Genomic DNA, 20970 nt, shown 5'->3' with positions numbered 1-20970 from the left:
GAAGCTTCAGCCATCCTCTTTTTGTTACTATACTTCCATCACAGCTCAACAGGGAAACACTAAGAGGGAATCTGATGCTAAAAAGACTGTAAATGTGTCAGATATCCACTTGATATGACTAACTCAGACTAATGAAGCTCAATAGAAGCTTCACATCTACTTTTCAACATTACATATTTGTTCATATAAGGATATTGACTACTGCAGCTTAAATAATGAAGACAGTCTGCATCACTCCCAACAAGAAAAAGGTGTTTTTACAAACAATATGATAATAAAAAGAGTATTTTAAGCAAGGTAAATGGCTTCCTCCTCTCATTGAAGGCTTGCATATGTTTCTCTTGTTATCGACATACAGAGACTAACCTTGGAAATGGCCCCCAAAGTATTGATGTTCATGTTTTAAGTGTTATGTTCATGAGTCAGTGTTCAGTGTCTCATTGAAGCTGTCACTGTGCCTCTCTGCTCTGTGTCTGCGTACCTTTCTCCGGCGGGCGGCTGGACAGCGCCGAGAAAGTGAGGTACATGACGTAACAGCTGATGATGGAGGCCTGAAGGAGCCCCGACCGAGGCTGCTCTGTAGAGACGAGAGAGAGAGAGAGAGAGAGAGAGAGAGAGAGAGAGAGAGAGAGAGAGAGAGAGAGAGAGAGAGAGAGAGAGATAATGAGCTTCATGCAAGAACTTTTTCATATGCTTATCTTAAATTTCTCTTACTTCTTTCATTCAAGACTATAAGCAGAGGGAAACAGTTACCCTGCCTCTGTCTAAGGGGTAAAACTATTTGACTACCAGCATCTAAATCTCACTAATTGCCAAATTTAATTTAATCCAAACAGAAAACATAAACACATAAATGACAGGCTGTGGTTTTATGGGGAGCACCCAAGTGGAATTGAACTGCTCCCATTAAAAGATCTGGGTATTTTGACTGAAGATTGGTAACAAAAAAAAACAAAAAAAGCACTCTTAAAGTAACTATAAGCCTTAAATTATTATTATCACTATGAAAAAAATAAAATAAAATAAAATTTGGCCACACCCTGGAAGTCTACTGGTTAAGATGCATGCCACACCGCCTCACTGTCTCCCTTTAATTCCTGTCATCTCTTCTCTGTCCCTATAATAAAAAATTTTTTTTAAATGTCCCCCTCCCTCCCTTAAAAAGAGTCTCAAACTAGAAGATAAGTTCCTTTTCCTCCCTTTAACAGGCTTATAAACATGCATTCAGATCAGATGAAGCTCGTCACATAATTTTTCACACATGACAACCGGGCAAACTCTCCATCTGCTGATGAACATCTTGTGATATGATCTTGTGATGTGGTGACATTGTTTTTCCTCGACTGCTGTTACGAATTAACTTTGAATCTCATCTTTATATATAATGACATAATGAAATTAACCGTGTCTTCAATCTGAAAGCAGATGAGTGTCTCGGCCGTCTCTAGAAAAACAGCACAATCTTATCTCATGTTGAATATAACGTCTTTAATCTGGAAATGAACATTTAACCCTCCTGTTGTCCTCGAGTCAAGGAAGGAAGGGAGGAAGAAGGAAAGAAAGGAAGGAGGGAAGAAGGAAGGAAGGGAGGAAAGGAGGGAAGAAGGAAGGAAGACGGAAGGAAAGGAGGGAGGAAGGAAGGAAGGGAGGAAGAAGGAAAGAAATGAGGAAGGGAGGAAGAAGGAAGGAAAGAAAGAAAGGAAGGAAGAAGGAAAGAAAGGAGGAAGGAAGGAAAGGAGGGAGGGAGGAAGGAAGGAAGGAAGGAAGGAAGGAAAGGAGGGAGGAAGGAAGGTAGGAAAGGAAAGAAAGGAGGAAGGAGGGAGGGTGGGAGGGAGGGAGAAAGTAAAAGAGGAAGGGAGGAAGGAAGGAAAGAAGGACAGGGGAAGTGAGGAAGGTAGGGGGAGGAAAGAAAGAGAGAAGGAGAGAGGGAGGAAAGAAGGAAGGGAGGAAGGAAAATAAGGAAGGACAGAAGGAAGGAAGAAAGGGGGATGGAGGAAAGGAGGAAGGACAGACGGAAGGAAGTAAGGGAGGAAAGAAGGAACAGTCAAAACAGACGGGGTCAATTTGACCCGGGAGGACGACAGGAAGGTTAAGGCATATTTCTATCAGATAAATGAAGTGGAGTCTCACAAAATGGAAATAATGAAGTATCAACCAGTATTTCCACCTTTATGTCGCCACATCTGCAAGCAGCTGCCTATGATTCAATCATAAAACATTTGCAGACCTGCCTTTTTAAAAAGGGAGCCACACATAATATTACCTCACATCTAATTATTATTATCTGCAGCAGCGCCGGTTTCAGCAGCGGGGGGATGTTTGCATAGCTGGAGATGGTCTAAGTGTTATTTCACCACAGAGAATCGATGACAGACGTGTGCGGAGCGGAGCGGAGGGGAGTTGAGTTTAGTGTGTGTGTGTTTCATCGACTCACTCTGCTTCACGCACGGTGTGACGGCAATGAAGGACATGAGGCCGCACAGTCCCAGGTTGATCCACAGCAGGGCCTTGTTGAAGTGGCAGGCGATGGGGTGTGTGTAGTACTTGTACATGAAGGTGAAGGCCATGGTGGCGATGGTGTAGAAGAAGAGGGTGGCGCATAACACCGCCAGGTACCAACGCTTGTTTTCTGCCGCTCCGGTCAGCCTGAGAAGGACGAAGAGGGACAGAGAGGGAAGTTTTAAAGCTTCAGATTGACTTTATGTTCACTTGTTCTGCTTCTTGCAATGCTGCATTATCACATCACATTTGGAGGAGGTTGGTACTGTTTGTATGGAAGATATCAAAAAAACTTGAGAATATTTGCATAAAATTAAATTCAGTTCAATTCAGTTTTATTTATATTGTGGCTAATCACATTAAAAGTTATGTCAAAGCTCTTTTCACATATACAGCAGGTCTAGACTGTACTTTTTTAATTTAAGTGAGGAGCTGAGTCAAATAAATAGTGTCTTAAAGGTGAAAATCCAAGACTAATTTTTCTCAGCAGTTTTAACATTTTCCTTGTTTTCTCATTAATTACTTAAAAATCCTCCATGTTGTAAGATATATATATATATAAAAAATACTCTGCTTGGAATAAAAATGTAATATGGTTTTATTCCCCTTTAAAAAGTACATTAAAAACCTTAAAATGCAAATAGTCAACAACAATATTAAACATTTGTGCACTGGAGGCTTCATGTTTCCACATTACACTTGCAGTAAGTGTAATACTGGACCAGGATTAGCCTCCATACTAATTGTAATGTCACAAATCACGCATCTTAAAGTCTCTGCACATACATCATTCTGCACAAAGAAGTTCAAACATCCGACTGGAGGAACTATTTTGAGTGGAAGGTGACTTTAAATGGAAAAAACTAGCACATGTATCAAATAAGTGACTATCACTAAGCGTATTTTGATGCTTGAAGGTTAGATTTAAATTTTATATTTTATATCTCCATGTAGAGACTTGTGCCACCTCTGCAGAGCTCTGTGAGTGTTCCCTACTACTTATAAGGAAGTCTTATTGCATCTTAAAGCTTCTATATGTCACTCTTTGTGTTCTCTTGGTTCCCAGTATGTGTGTTCAATCATTTAGTTTTGCTGATTTATATTTGGGTTTTGTAAGTGTGCTCTGTGTTTTACTTGCATGCTCCTCTTCACACCTGCCCTGCATTTATCTCATTAGCCCCCCCCCCATGCAGCAAATTCCAGGTGTGTCCAGTGTTTCCCTCTCATTGTAAAATATCTCAACATATACAGTAAATTAGGTTACAGACAATGCTGACGTATATGATTGATTAAAAAATAGGTTAAGGGAATAATGTGCCATGTACAGGATATTCATATTCACATGTGGCCACATAATCAAGTCAGGTCGATTTTTTATCCGTGTAGCCCAATGTCATAAATTTGCCTCAGGGGGGCTTTACGGTCTGTACATGACAGATGGGACAGATGGGTACTGCTGCACAAGCTGGTAAGTGAATTTCCGTGGACATTTTATCATATTCAGAGATGTAAAAAAAACAAAAGAAGCTGGCATAGACACACAGGAGCGACAGTAACTTTTGCTTTTTCAAAGGACGGATTCCCCAGGTGGTCTCTCCTGAGCTGCAAACAATCCCATCAGGGACAGAGAGTCAGGTTTGTGGGGGGAAGGTGAGGAGACCTACTGGGAACCCTAGAGACAACTATAAGGGAATAAGAGGATTTTACATTCTGTGCGTTTGCCTTGGAAAAGATCCTGAATGAATAAATCCTCTTAGCTGTTGTAGCTACAACTCTGCCATGACAGAGCAGAGTTCAGAGGTGGCTCAGAGAGAGCGAGAGAGAGAGAGAGAGAGAGAGAGAGAGAGAGAGAGAAAGAGAGAGAGAGAGAGAGAGAGAGAGAGAGAGAGAGAGAGAGAGAGAGAGAGAGAGAGACGGACGCCACAACAGCAACAACAGCTGGACACAGTAAATAACATCTGGGACATGCTGAATGTCAGAGGACAAGTCGGGTCAGATAAATGAGGACAAGATGAGGAAGACGCAGAGAGGAAAAAAACAAACACAAACAAACAAATAAAGAAGCAGCTCGGCCGTTACAGCCTAACACTTCTCTGCTAAGCTTTGGTATTCTTTATTAAACTAAGATCTAATGTGTATATGATTTTTATTCAGCAGATTCCTCGTCACTGCTCAGATTCATTGAGAGCAAATGATGATTGATTCCTTTACATAAGAGGCTTTCAACTGAAGTAAAATAACATAAATGGATCAATAAATACCACATAACGGCAATATTGATTCGATCCCAGCTTTTGAATAAAGGCGATAATGCTAAAAAAAACCCACACACAACCATATTGTACATTAAATGGCCTAATAATTTGTGTCTAATAAGGTTTTTCCACATTATAATCCTTCAGAAAGTCAACGCTCCAGCAACACTTTATTAATAGACACTTTGACTCACTTGAGGACTGTTATCCCTTCTCCATGCACCTTAGAAGTAAGTGAAAGAAACCTGTACCCTGTTTTTACCACATTATAATCCTTAAAACGACATCTAGTCCTTCTGCTTCCTTAAAAATAAAATCCAGATTCTAACAAAAATGCAAATATTCTCAGTGTTTTTGCACTTGGAGGCTTCAAGTTTCCGCCTCACACTTGTGTAAGGTGCATACTGGACCACGATTGGCTCCAAAGTTGGCTCGTTGTGATGTCATAACTCCTGCTCGTACATACACGCCTTGGACACTGATTTAAGGTGCACACATAGAAACTTTCCTCTAAACTCTGCACATGCATCATTCTGCACAGAGAGGCTCAAACATCCAACTGAAGCAAGATGAAGAAAAAACACATTTCTGAGCAGAGGGAGAACTCTGTGTGTGTGTGTGTGTGTGTGTGTGTGTGTGTGTGTGTGTGTGTGTGTGTGTGTGTGTGTGTGTGTGTGTGTGTGTGTGTGTGTGTGTGTGTGTGTGTGTTGGGACAGATGTGGTCATAATGTCTCTGTGAAATCTCCGCCGGACAGAAGACGAATTGATCATCAGCAGCACCGACGCAAACAGAGACACTTCTCCAGATGTGGACACGGCTGCAGTCCATATGTGATAAACTATTAGAGGCCTTCAATATACAGTACACACACATATGTAGTAGTGTATGAAGTCTATTAACAGCAGCAGGTACAGGCTGTCCCACCAGGTAATTACGGTACTTCTGCTGCCTCCACAACACAAATCATTCCAGTCACATAAGCAGCTCAACCACTCAGTTACTGATGAGGAGGCCACAGTGTTCCTTTTATATCCTTTAATACATGTTGTTGTCATTTTTATCATCATTGTGTTTGTTTTTCTTCAGTTTGAAGCACTTTGGATCAAATATGTTGTGTTTAAAGTGCTTTATAGAGAGAGTTGAAGTTTAATATCTCTTGCAACGAGCCAATATTTTGGTCAATATTGCACATCTGTGAGCATTTTTGCATCCTTGATATGTGGATACCTGCCAGTTTGCAGCAGCTGTGCTCAAGTTTAAACGTTAACCGTGTTATATAATACATGTTTACCGAATGCAGATTTATGCATTAGTAAATTAAAACTATTTGCACCACACCAGACTATTTCTTACGTAGATAATATGAGTTGTTTCTATAAATATTTACACCTATGAACTGCCATGTTGAAACTGTTGCATTAGCTAGCTAAACAAACCAGCTGACAAAGCTAACATTATCGTGCTAATACTGACTCATTTAGACTGAAAAGTATCTGACCTAACATGTTATATTTTACAGACAAAACAAGCACTAAACCTCAAAATTTATGCAGCTAACATTAGACTAAATGACCAAAAAATGTCAGTTAGCTTAGCTTAGCTTAGCTTAACTGCATGAATACTGCTAATTCTTAAGCACATGTGTATGTCTACAGGTTTGCAGATAGAGATAAAGTCAGACAAACATTTTACACAGTTTTTTAAAATGCTTTTGCCCATAAAAACTTTATTTTTGTATTTATCTTACAGTTCATGATGCTACAGGTGTTTCCAAGCAACCGATTTACACACTTATAATGCCTTAATACTAGATAAGACATTTCTTTAGTTTTAATGGTGAACTAGGTGATTTAGGGTGAAACTAGCTTGTAGTTCCTAAGAACTTAAGAAGGGCTTTAAGCACAAATGTTATGATGGATTTATGATTAGCCGCTACACAGGCCTTCCAAAAACAATGGGCATTAATCTGCTGCCGTAACAGCCTCTTCTCCTCTTGGAAAGCTTTCAGAAAGATGTTTTGAAAGCTTGCTGCAGGGATTTGCTCCCATTAAGCCACAAGAGTATTAGTGAGGTCCAACAATGATGCGGGGTGATAAGAGTCTGGCTCAATCCCAAAATCCCAAAAGGTGTTGGATGTGGGTTTGGGGATCAGGACTCTGTGCAGTGTGGTGCAGCGACCGGCCAGTTCTTCCACACCAAACTGGGAAAATCATTTCTTTTATGGAGCTGGTTTCATGCACAGGAGAGGATGTTACTCTATATGTACCTGCACACTGGTATGGACATGAAAGGTGAGCATTATTAATTGACTTATATACATGAGGACAATATGCCTAATCTTTTAACTACTAGGAATGGACAGATAATACACATATCACATATCACATCAGCACTGTAGTACAATTACAGGATTAGATGCAAAAAGCACAGAGAAGATATGCACTGTGCAAAAGCTTTAGGTACTTCAGATTCTTATCCACCACTCATTATTATAGGAGATGCATCTGATCATCCCAAATGTATTCTCCAGCACGACAACGACCCCCAAACTTCCACCTAGAGTCATAACGATCTCATAAGGATATCTTTATACACAAGAAGAGCAAGGAGTCCTGCAGCAGATGTTTTGGCCCCCACAGAACCCTGATCTCAACATTATAGAGTCAGTCTGGGATTTCATGAATAAGAAGAAGACGAACTGGTACAACTTCTCCAAGATGAAGGAGGAACAACCGGAAAAAACATACTTTTGAAAGCACTTTTACTTTTAATGCCTGTTTTTTTGGGCATCACTGTATGCTGACTACCACAAAACAAATACATCAATAACATTGATTAAGTGCACAGACTGACTGACTGCAGGTTTGTTTTTTCTGATGTTTGACTTCAACTTAGTGAAGTTTATTAAAGTAAATGAATGATGAATAGCCTTCTTGTGTGAATCATACAATCAAATCATGTATTCAGGGGAGCTCATGCCTTATTAACGGGAGCCAAACTTCCCCTGGCTCGCACCATGCATAACACTGTTGCATGGTACTAAGCATATTCTTTAAAAGCTGTGCTGTGAGAGTAGATTCATGACAGTGAGATAACAAAGACTATTAGTGGTTAAAACTTTATCATGTCCAACTAAAGAGGAACTGAAGAAAACAAGATAGGAGGTATGCTTTTGTTCTTTTGTGCAGTTTATCATCATTCAGCACCTGAAATGTCCCATATCATGATTTATATTACTAATATCTTATTTGTATGACCCCCACATAACACACACACACACACACATATATATATTAAAAAAAATCTCATCCCCACACTCACCAGTTTTTGTTCCATGTGTGTGCAAAAGCTGTGATGAGGATGAGTTGGATGAGGATGAAGGCAAATCCTCCCACCACACCAACGTAATGCCAAGCTGACATAGGAGGAGAAAGAGAGAGAGAGACAGACAGAGAGAGAAAAGAAAAAGAAGAACCATCATTGACATTGTTTGATTTATTCTAGAGAAGTGCAAAGAAGAAAAAAAAGAAAAAGAGAAAAGAAAGAAAGGGAAGCAAACTGTAAATCATAAATGAGGCTCTGATATTAGGCTTGTATCACCATTAGATTTATTGTTCTCAAACAAAGTGAAATCCAGCTTTACAGATTTATGAAGCAATAATTCACATCAGTGTCGTCCTTCAGAGAGAGTTTACGAGCGGTTCTTTGCTGCCCTCTAGCAGGATTCACAGAGAAGTGCATCAACACTGTCAGGAGCCCAGATTCACATTAAAACATGATTTTCTTGCTGTAATATGAAGCTTAAGTTCAGCTTCAGCAGTCTGAGTTAGTCATATCAAGTGATATCTGACACATTTACAGTCTTTTTAGCATCAAATTCCCTCTTAGTGTTTCCCTGTTGAGCTGTGGTGGAAGTATAGTAACAAAAAGACTTTGGTACTAAAAACACTGTAACGATGAAACATAGAAGATGAAGATTTGACTCATGTGGACGACTGAAGCTTCATATTAGCTTCAGATCAACTTTTAAATAGGTTTTTTTAGCACAGAAGGAGGACTGTGGATTTAGTCCTCCATCACTTCCATTGTAAGTACATTATGAAGGGATCTTCTAATGGTCAGTATGAACAGGAGGAATCATTACAGCATGAAAAACACACTTAATGTTCATTTGGGCTCCTGACTGATGGTTTAAGACATAGTTGAAAACAATTGTGATGATGTATTTTATTTCAGGTAAGAAAGTTTCTCACCGTGCAGGAAGGACTCTGTCGGGATGAAGAAGGCAGCAGTGCACATCCCGAGCAAAGTGATGAACTTCAGGAACCAGAAGCTGTATGAAAACACAGAGAAACGGTTAGTATAAAAGTTATTATAAACTATTATTTTAAACATCTAATCCACGATATATTGTCTGAAGATGCATCTATTTGTGTAATTTGCATTCATTTATAAACTTTTTGGATACTTTTTTTCAGTCTTTTGTTGTAAATATTCTACTTGTGCTTGTTCTTGTACTTTATTTTACTGCTTTTTCACTGGTTGTGATGCATGTAAACTAGTTTTAGGAAAAGTTCCATACAAATAGCTCTGCAGGGGAGATTAAATTAGACAACTTTATTAATCCCAAAATAAATCAGCTGCTAAAATCAGCTCATGCAGACAGCAAACACTACAGACACAGCATTACAGTACACAACAAAGAAATAACCGTTTTTACATCATCAAAAAATTAAAGCACCCACTCATCTCTTATACACTTTACCTCTTTACTGCAAAAAGAAAAAAACAACACAACTCAAAAAAATAAATAAAAAATAAATAAATAAACGTCCAAAAAAGCTAAAAAGCAAAATAAAGTGTACCTGCAAAGCTTAGAGTATCATATATTTGTGCACACTTATGTATACAGTTCAAAGCATCTATCTACTGCTGCAGAATACTGATCATATGTTTCACATGTAAAATCTTAATCTGTCACTTCTAACTACGACCAGGTTCAATATTTCTCTCTGAAATGTGGCATAAAAAAATCACAGATTGAACCTTTAATCTAATCAAGGTTTGAACATGACAACATTTTGTCTTAACCTCCTTTTCCCAACTATGTTTAATGTTCCTGTCTGTGCACATGTGACTGTGTTTGGTCTCTATGAGGACACACAAGGTTCCCAGCAGGGCACTGGGTCACACCCTGACCCTCCGCAGACTCTAAGAGCAGTATAACCTTTGCCAAAGACCCTGAAACCTTTCACCGTGCACCGATAAGCCTCAGCTGAGTAGATTTATACACAGAGAGAGAGAGAGAGAGAGAGAGAGAGAGAGAGAGAGAGAGAGAGAGAGAGAGAGAGAGAGAGAGATGACCCACAATCCAGTCTGTCAAATCCTAATCCGAGCACCTCGTCACGGCTCTAATCGACATGCGCCGCGGTGGAAAGTGTGACAACAAAAGGCTGAAAATAGACCAGCGGGCCAGGTCGGCTGAGCAGAGGGAGGGAAACACTTTCCCCCCTTTTACACACACAGCAGGGAAGTATTTAAGGATGTGGGTATTTTGAGAGAGGCGAGGCGTGCGAACATTTCTGGATGGAGCCAAATCCACTATAAATAATTAGATTCAGGGAAATTACGTAAAGGTTTTAATAAATTCAGAGAAAATTGGTTGGGTTTTTCCCTTTTCTAACCTACATTTAGGGTGTTTGGTGGAGGGCGGGGTGGGAGGGGGGAAACATTTCTAAAAGGTTTTTAGTTGATTGAGAGATTTGGAGAGAATTTAATGTTTATTTTCTCTTCCAACAAAGCTGAAAGAAGGATTTTAAAGACTTTCTTTTTGATTGTTTCATTTGTTTGCAGGATCTATAAAAGAAAAAGCACAAATTTGGGGAAATTTTGGTGAAGCTTTGATGGATTTTTTTATTAGAGCTACAACAATTAGTTGATTAATCGATTAATTGTCAACTATTTTGATCATTGAATAATCATTTGGAGTCATTTTTTAAGAGGAAAAAAAGTTCAGATTCTTTGGCTCAGCATCTCAAATGTGCTGAGTTCATGTGCAGATATAAAAATCAGACCTCCTGAACTTCATTTTTGAAAATAAATTGATTTCATGAGCTTCTTTCTCTAAAAAATAATGATAAACCACTATACTATAAACAACTATAAACTGTTTTGTAACCTCCAGATCAATAACTTGTCTGGTGTTGGCTTTTTGAATCAAGAGAGGCTCAATGAAAGGAAGAGAAACATTATTACATTAGTTATTATGTTAGTTATCAGAAGGAGATCACATAGAGAAGCCTAGATGTGCATGATTTGGCTACAGAGATTGAGAGTTTAGAGATACAGTAGTTTGGTGTTCCCTCTTTCCCAGAGTCAGAAACAAACAGATGCCTTCAGACAGACACCTTTTATGTATTTGGTGTAGTCTGAATTTCTATCTTGGCTCAAATATTGCGTGTTTATGGGATCAAATAACATCATCGTGATCTTATAGGCATCCAGGAATTGATGGAAACCAAGCAAATAAACTGGGGCAAGTGTAGGAGCCACTTTTTATAAGCTTAATCTGATAAGAGGACCTCAGTCTATAGTTTTGGTTCAGAGTAAACAGGTGGGACGAGGTAAACCAAACCGCAGCACTGACCCGTTGTTTATGAGCGCTCTGAAGTCCTGGCTGGACTTTACGTCTATGAGGAAGATCGCCATCATCAGATAGAAACAGGAAGTGCCAAAGCAGACTCTGTAGACCGCCGAGTAGCCCACCAGCATCTCACAGTGGCCTCCGCCGTGCGCCTGGTCACACACCATGTTGAAGAAAGGCACCTGAAACACACACAAACCACGATTCATCTAATGTTGTTCTGCAGAGGATTTCTAACAAGGCATCTGTAAACTTTTTGGGTGGGTTGAAATTTAGGAAACTGAGTTAAAAAAATAGTCTCTTTAATTTGCAGCAGGTGATGAAGTGAATCAGGCTTGTAAATAATATTTGAAAGTTATTTAAATGGCAAAATTCATTGCTTCAGTCGGCTCATGGTTTAGTCAAATACAGGATTCACAGTTTAGTGCATTCAACAGTTTTAAGTTTTCATAGTTCTTCTGGTGCTGTGAAGCGATAATATATGATGAATATTGCTCATAAAAATACTATAGGGAGCATTTTACTATGAATATTATGCTTCCCTACAGATGTAATGAGATGAAAATCACTTTCAAATCATAATGTGAATCTAACTACAGTAGTGTGTGTGTGTGTGTGTGTGTGTGTGTGTGTGTGTGTGTGTGTGTGTGTGTGTGTGTGTGTGTGTGTGTGTGTGTGTGTGTGTGTCTGTGTGCATTAACCCTTCTGTTGTTCTTGGGTCAATTTTGACTCAAAAATGAGCTAAAATTTCATTTAAATGAGGCCTAGTGACCATAATTTCTTAAAATAAGTGTAAAACCTGCAGTAATAAGTTGTAATTAAGTTGGCTAAAAAGATCTAACACATAATTGGGTGATCATTTATACTTTATGCTTTATAAACAGTCAAAAAATGTCCAGACTGGGTCACAATCCCCAATTTTATATATTTTAGGAGCAATAGTGACAGTTCTAATCGCCAAAAATATAAATAACTGTGATTCAAGAGAAGAAAAAATAAGATAATAAGATAATAATAAGACAAAAATGAAATGAAGTACAATAAGATAAGAAAATTAAGCTAAAATTCAGGTGCAGAACTCACATTTTCCCTGACGAGCTCGGAGACGTTGCGCGACAGCATGAGGCAGGAGACGGCGCAGCTCATGATGTGGAAGAGTGTGTACATGACCCGCGTGCTGGTGGAGGATTTGACCGGAGGACAGAAGGCACAGCAGAGCGAGCAGGGAGCGGGTCCACAGCAGCAGCATATCTGAGGAGGAGAGGAAGGAGGAGAGGAAGGAGGAGAGGAAGGTTCAGCATCCAAACGAATAAACACAAAGATTCGAGCTGACACGATTAGTCGACTATTAAATGAACTATCTTTAATCTTCTGTGACAGTAAACTGAATATGTTTGGGTCTTGGACTGGACTTTGAGAAACAGTGATTGATATGGTTCATCATTTTTTGACCAGACAACTAATTGATTAATAGAGAAAACAATCTTCGGGTTAATCAATTATAAAACAGCTATGTGGACTGTTGGTCCACTCCTCTTCAATGGCTGTGTGAAGTTGCTGGATATTGGCAGGAACTTACCACAATCAACAATCTGATCAACCCCCCCCCCCCAGACCCCCTCAATAAAGCAAAACTGCACATTTCAGAGTGGCCTTTTATTGTGGCCAGCCTAAGGCACACCTGTGCAATATTCATGCTGTCTAATCAGCATCTTGATATGCCACACCTGTGAGGTGGGATGGATTATCTCGGCAAAGGAGAAGTGCTCACTAATACAGATTTAGACAGATTTGTGAACAATATTTGAGAGATATAGGTCTTTTGTGTATATAGACAATGTTTTAGATCTTTGAGTTCAGCTCAAAAATGGGAGTCAAAACAAAAGTGTTGCGTTTATATTTTTGTTCAGTGTATGTGTACGAGTATGTTGTGGTGCAACTGTCAAATGAATTGCCCTTCAAGGGATTAATAAAGTTGTCTTGAATCTTGAATCTTCTCTCAGGTTTCTTCCCTCATGCTCTGAAAACTGCCGTCATCGAGCCCCTCTTAAAAAAGAACAACAGACACTTCACTAATGAACAGTTATAGATGGTCGCATATCAAACTTCCCATTTTTAAGTTAGCTGTTTTTTCAATTGCTGAACAATTTCTTGGCACTAATCAATCTTTTTAACGTGAGGTCAGGATCTCAATCACACCACAGCACTGAGTCTGCTCTTGTTAACGTCTTCAATGACATCCACTTAAACACAGACCGATTAATCCCTAATTAAAGAACAGTGACCACTTTGTGTCTGTAGTTATCTGTAGTAGTCCTGTCACGATATCTACTTTTATTAGACGATATATTGTCTCAGAAATAATCCTGATAAATGATATTATTGTCATTTGAAGATCATTTTATACCACTGATATAATGATAATATAATAGCATAATAATGCAAGGAGGGGTTGGGGAATGGAGGCAACTACTCAATAGCCTCTTAGCTGCTAATGGCTAATGGCAATACTGAGGTAAAAAAAAGATCGAAGTCATGTCCATGTATCATACGATAAGTCCATATATAGACATGATGATGCTGCTAATTACGTTATTGTACGATAAATCGATAATTATTGTGACCGGCCTGTATTTTGGGTATCTGAGTGGATGAAAATGACCGGTGGAGTTCCCCAAGGCTCGAGTCTGGAGCCTCTTCTGTTCAACACCGACATGCTTCCACTGGCTCAGATTATGGAAAACAACAAATTATGTTACCATAATTATGCAGACGACAGTCAACTTTATATAACTGTATCACAGGAAGGTTATAATCCCATACAAGCACAGAGTAAGTAAGGTTTTGGAGCTAAAAATGAACAATTAAAAGTCAGCACTCAGCTTTAATCGGTAATGTTAAAAAACACAAACCGAGCCAGAAATCCTGGTGTAGTCATGGATTTAGACCTGAATTTAAAACAGCCACATTAAGTAATTACAAAGTCAGCCGACTATCACCTGGAGAATATATCAAGAATTAAAAGACTTGAAGGACAAGGATTATTATTTTTGGAAATTATAGTCAATAAGCCTCATTTACAGGAGATGTCACAACGTGGCTCAAAGGTAGCACAAAATATGGAGACCACACATGACTTATTAAATAAACCATCTTGAGTACTTATGTCAGTTAATCAGTGATGTTTGTAGTGTTTGGGTGTGTGAATGTGTGCAGGTGTGAGACAAAAATATAACTAAAAAGCCCAAAATCAAACAAATCAGCAGCTCAGAGAGGAGAGAGCGACACAGTGCTCAGACATCTTTTTCTTTTTCTTTTTTATAAATTTGAGCATTCACACAAATTCCTAAGCAACCAAAATGAAAATGGGTCAAAGGCCTTGGAGCCGTCACAGAGGGCTAAGTGAAGATTTTAGATAACAGAGCAACTAGTTTTAATTTGTTTTTAGTCTGGGTCACTTTTTGTGCCTTTACTTAATTAATACCTTTTAAAGAAAAGAGAAGAAGAGTTTTGTAAGTCAAGTTACCAATTCAGACAACCTACATTGAGTATTTGTCAGATTAATCTAAATGAGACCAACGGCATCTGGCCGGTTCTGATTCTGATAATTCGGCGCTGTGGACGTGAGCCCATCACCTCTGATCCTCGACTCAATCTGAGGAGGCCGAGCGGTTAAAACCTGCACGCACATCTGTCTGATGTGACGGCAAAGTCTGCAGATTAATGTCTGGAGGCTCGTCTGTCTGCTTCTTTGTACACTCATCCTGCGGAGGTCACAAGACGATGATGTGTGTGATAGGAAATATAGGTCTCAGCTTTATGCATTATGTAGAATATATGCCCTGATGTGTGAAATGCTCAGTCATTTTTAATATCTGGTAATTATTTAAAGGAAAAAAAGATGCAAAAGTGCAAAAAGACATAAACTCTTCTACAAAACTGTCCGAGATGCTCCTGAGCTGCTGCACTGTATGATTTATGAAAGCGTGCATTAGACGCTGCTGCAGTGAATCCAGAGATGCTTATTCATCACATGCCTTTATAATCTGATGGATAATACAGAGAAGATTATCCAACATCTTCTCTTCAAAGGGAAGAATAAAGGATATAAAAAAATCACTTTAATCGTGTACAGTAGCTCAAACAGAATGATTTGATCCTGGAAGTCATGAAAACACGATTAAAGGGACAGTTTGTACAAATTTGGCTCTACGTTGGTTCTCCTGAAGATCATATCAGTTCACAGAAATCTTATGTTTTTATCTTAATGCAGTGTTTTATGGCTCACTGTTGCTCAGTCTTCTTATAACAACCACTAAGGTACATATTGGTATTTTGTACATTATTTATGCTTTACTCACTTGCTATAAATGTTCATGCAGCAGTTTGTTTAATTTATATCATATTTATATTATAAGATACGATACAATACAATTTGATACGATACGATACGGTACAATATGATACGATACGATACGATACGATACAATATGATACGATACACTATGATACGATACAATACGATGCGATACAATATAATATGATACGATACAATACGATACGATGCGATACGATATGATACGATACGATACTATATGATACGATACGATACGATACGATACGATACGATACTATATGATACGATACAATATGATACGATACAATACGATACGATACGATACTATATGATACGATACAATATGATACGATACAATACGATACGATACAATATGATACAATACGATATGATACTATATGATACGATACAATATGATACGATACGATACTATATGATATGATACGATACTATATGATATGATATGATACGATACAATATGATACGATACGATACTATACGATACGATACGATACTATATGATATGATACGATACTATATGATATGATACGATACTATATGATATGATACGATACAATATGATACGATACGATATAATATGATATGATACGATACAATATGATACGATACGATACTATACGATACGATACTATATGATATGATACGATACTATATGATATGATATGATACGATACAATATGATACGATACGATACGATACAATACAATTTGATACGATACGATACGGTACAATATGATACGATACGATACGATACGATACAATATGATACGATACACTATGATACGATACAATACGATGCGATACAATATAATATGATACGATACAATACGATACGATGCGATACGATATGATACGATACGATACTATATGATACGATACGATACGATACGATACGATACTATATGATACGATACAATATGATACGATACAATACGATACGATACGATACGATACTATATGATACGATACAATATGATACGATACAATACGATACGATACAATATGATACAATACGATATGATACTATATGATACGATACAATATGATACGATACGATACTATATGATATGATACGATACTATATGATATGATATGATACGATACAATATGATACGATACGATACTATACGATACGATACGATACTATATGATATGATACGATACTATATGATATGATACGATACTATATGATATGATACGATACAATATGATACGATACGATATAATATGATATGATACGATACAATATGATACGATACGATACTATACGATACGATACTATATGATATGATACGATACTATATGATATGATATGATACGATACAATATGATACGATACGATACTATATGATACGATACGATATAATATGATATGATACAATACAATACGATACGATACTATACGATACGATACTATATGATACAATATGATATGATACAATATGATATGATACGATACTATATGATACGATACGATACAATATGATAGGATACGATACAATACTATATGATACAATATGATATGATACAATACGATATGAAACGACACAATACGATAGGATACTATATGATATGATACTATATGATACGATATGATACGATACGATACTATATGATACAATACAATACAATATGATATGATACGATATACGTTATTGTCCCTGTAGGCAAATTAGTCTTGGACTCAAATGCTGCACACATAAAAGCCTCCACAGTTAGAACAAAGAAACTACATATGAACAAAACAGCACCAGCGGTTTCAATCACAACGATAAATTGCACATAACAAAATATTGCACACACCCCGTAATAAAACACCATGAGACCATTGCACCATCCCAACAGCCATTGTGTTTTATTGGGGTGTGTATACAGCTGTATATATACTTGCTATTATTTTATTCTTAAGTGTTCGGATGCATGAAAATACTGTATATTTTGATGATGAGTAACAGGCAATTTTCTCTGTCAATAATCTCACATGCAGAGCCAAACCACCAATGAACTGATCTACTAATAAGTATTGTGCGTGAATTCAAAACCTGATATATTTTATTCCTTGGTGCAGAAAAAAAAAACCTATTAGAAACATGTGTGGTTACTTTAGGTTGCCTAGAAACAACTACAAAGACTCAACTTCTGGCAACTTTCGGAGGCTACGTAAACATTAATTCTAAACATTCTCATTTTTTTACTCATAATATAAACTTCTGAAATACATCTGTGCAAGTTTGAGCCAAAATCTGATCTGAAATATGTGAGAGAGCAACATGAATAACCCACGTGAACAACCTGAGCTACAAAGACTCAAACAATCTGACGTAATCACGAGAGAGAAGTAGAGGTAGCTTTGCAAATAAAGTCGACCATTATTAACATTATCGTCTGACATTATAGCAATATATAAATTACAGAAAATCACTAAAAGCATGATATATATCCCCCTTTAATACAAACTGTATCTAAATATTACAAAATCGAATTTCATTATTTTCAGTGGCAAAAAACAACAACATATTATCATCTCATCTCATCAAAGATCTCACTTGAGTATCATGATATGCCTCAAATCTATTGTAATAATTGGAACAAAAAGTGTCTTCATGCACTTTAATTTATCAATTAGTTTTTCATGTTGCGATATAATCTGAGCGACTATATTTCCCCGAAACTCTTCATAGAAAATCTCCACAACCTGCTGAAATCTTTGCTCTGCATCAGTTCCTTTGATTCAAGATTCTCAACTTCTCAAAGCAATATTAAAAAATGTTTTCACTACGTACTTTTATATATAAATCAAATTAAATGAGGGAAATATTCCAGATTCACTCTAACAGACAATCATTTAATCTTAATCGTCCCAAATATCTAACAACCAGAGGTCGATTTTCAATCAGAGGTACAGGTGTCCAAATGTATAGAAACGCGACTCTCATCACATTAATATTTATAGTAACCTAGTTTCTGAAGTGAAAGCTCACATCAGCACAAAACCACTGTCGACATCACTCACTGAACATGAAAAAAATACATATTTAACCCTCCTGTCGTCCTCCCGGGTCAAATGTTCTGTCTGACCCTGTCTGTTCTGACTGTTCCTTCTTTCCTCCCTCCTTCCTTCTTTCCTCCCTTCCTTCCTTCCTTCCTCCCTCCCTCCCTCCTTTCTTTCCGTCTGTACTTCCTCTATCCCCCTTTCTTCCTTCCATCTTGCCTTCCCTCCTTCTTCCCTTCCTTCCTTCCTTCCTTCCTTCCTTCTTTCCTCCCTTCCTTCCTTCCTTCCTTCTTGCCTTCCCTCCTTCCTCCCTTCCTTCTTTCCTCTGTCCTTCTTTCCTTCCTTCCTCCCTTCTTTCCACCCTCCTCCCTTCCTTCTTTCCTCCCTTCCTCCTTCCTTCCTTCCTTCCTTCCTTCCTTCCTTCCTTCCTTCCTTCCTTCCTTCCTTCCCTCCTTCCTCCCTTCCTTTCCTTTCCTTCTACCTTCCTTCTTCCTCCCTTTCTTCCTCCTTTCCTTCCTTCTTCATCCCTTCCTTCCTTGACTCGAGGACAACAGGAGGGTTAATACATGAGATGTTGGTGGATGCATCACATCAAAGCTGCGATTGTGTGTTTCTGACCTAAAACAAATGACTACGAGGATTATTCTTCATCCTTTTAATTTACAGATGTTCTCTTTAATCCAGCAGCGCTGAGTCAAATGATTTTCATTTCTACTGATCTCCTATTGAGACTATTGATATAATCTACATTTGCTCTCAAATATATTGTATGATTTTATATTATGTTTCATAACATTGTAGCTGTTGCAAGCTGAACATTTTACTACATGCTAAAAACTGTTATAAATTCACTGTTTCTATCAAAAGATACACAAGTTATTAATTATCAATAACAAACCATGACATGAGGAGAATATAACAAGCTTTAGTTTGGTTAAATAACTCATTAAAACTTGTTTTGATTTGAAACTTTATGGGTAATATTAACCCAGTAGTCTTGTGTAGTGTTACTAGGAATAGTGATTTTTAGCATTTTTGCACAACTGATCTTCTATTGAGACTGATCGACTCTACATTTACTGTCAAATATATTGCATGATTTTATATTTTGCTTCATAAAATTGTAGCTGCTTTACTTCACACTAAACATATCTATTATTAAGTATTATTATTTGTATTATTTATTATTTTTTCTCGTACAAAACGATGTGATATTCAAAAGATGCACAACAATCGATAAGTGTTACATGTAAGCTTTAAAGGAGTAGATTGTAACACACTTTAGTTTGGGTACATAACCCAACAATTAAATTAAAAGTCACATTAATCTTCAAGTTCGTCAAAACTGTGGCTTGTTTTAAGTCTTTCTGGATAACATTAAGTATTCTGATGGTAGGAGTATAGTGATTTTAAGCATTTTTATACAGAATATTGATACTGTTTTTAACCCTCTTGTTGTCTTCAGGTCAATTTTGACCCTGGACTACAGGTATTAACTAAAATATGAGGTATAACTTAATTTAATGGAAAACCTATTGACCATCATTTACCAAATAAATATGTGTAAATAAGTGTTAATAAATTGGTTTAAAAGTTTCTTACACAGAATTGGGTGATAATTTATACCTTTATGCTTTATAAACAAACCAGACAAAAGTTGCACAGTCAACAAAAAGACAACAGGAAGGTTAAATTATTCAACGTTTTTTTATGCAAACTCTGCTATATTTTTTGCAGCAGTATAAACAATTGTTGAGCTCTCTCGCAGACAGTCGGGTCCGTGCACTGATTGTTCTTAACCTCTGCACGCGTCTGTGCCTGCTGTCCTCTGGCCCACTTTAAGCTTCATAATAGAGGATTACACAGAGTGAAGTTGTTGCAGTAAGCGAGCAGGGGCTTCAAATCTGGTATAAACACAGAATTATCACTTCGATTTAAAATAATACAGTGAGCGGGTCATACAGTATATATCTGGGCCATACTGCGGAGAGAGAGAGAGAGAGAGAGAGAGAGAGAGAGAGAGAGAGAGAGAGAGAGAGAGAGAGAGAGAGAGAGAGAGAGAGAGAGAGAGAGAAATCAAATAACAGATTATCTTTTAGCTCCTAAAGTGATAAAGTCATATTTTAAGTATCGTGCATGTTTAGAAAATAATGCACCAGACTTCTTTTTATTAAATTATGATTATTTTCCATAAGCAGATCA

General features: G+C 37.6%; 1 protein-coding gene across 1 annotated transcript in view; it reads right to left on the bottom strand.

Moving 5' to 3' along the window:
• Positions 1–20970, bottom strand: part of serinc4 (serine incorporator 4) — a 31658-nt gene that overhangs the window by 7032 nt on the left and 3656 nt on the right. The window contains exons 2-7 of the mRNA XM_062418435.1: positions 12482–12649; positions 11402–11580; positions 9009–9088; positions 8077–8170; positions 2435–2646; positions 482–577 (exon numbers count right to left, since the gene is read on the bottom strand). Of these exons, the coding sequence (XP_062274419.1) occupies positions 482–577; positions 2435–2646; positions 8077–8170; positions 9009–9088; positions 11402–11580; positions 12482–12649 (829 nt within the window). The remainder of the gene's footprint in view (positions 1–481; positions 578–2434; positions 2647–8076; positions 8171–9008; positions 9089–11401; positions 11581–12481; positions 12650–20970) is intronic.

The sequence above is a fragment of the Scomber scombrus genome, chromosome 1 (genome assembly GCF_963691925.1).
Source record: "Scomber scombrus chromosome 1, fScoSco1.1, whole genome shotgun sequence".
NCBI lineage: Eukaryota > Metazoa > Chordata > Actinopteri > Scombriformes > Scombridae > Scomber > Scomber scombrus.
The sequence above is the reverse complement of the archived record's forward strand: the minus strand, read 5'-3'. Positions and strand labels throughout refer to the sequence as shown.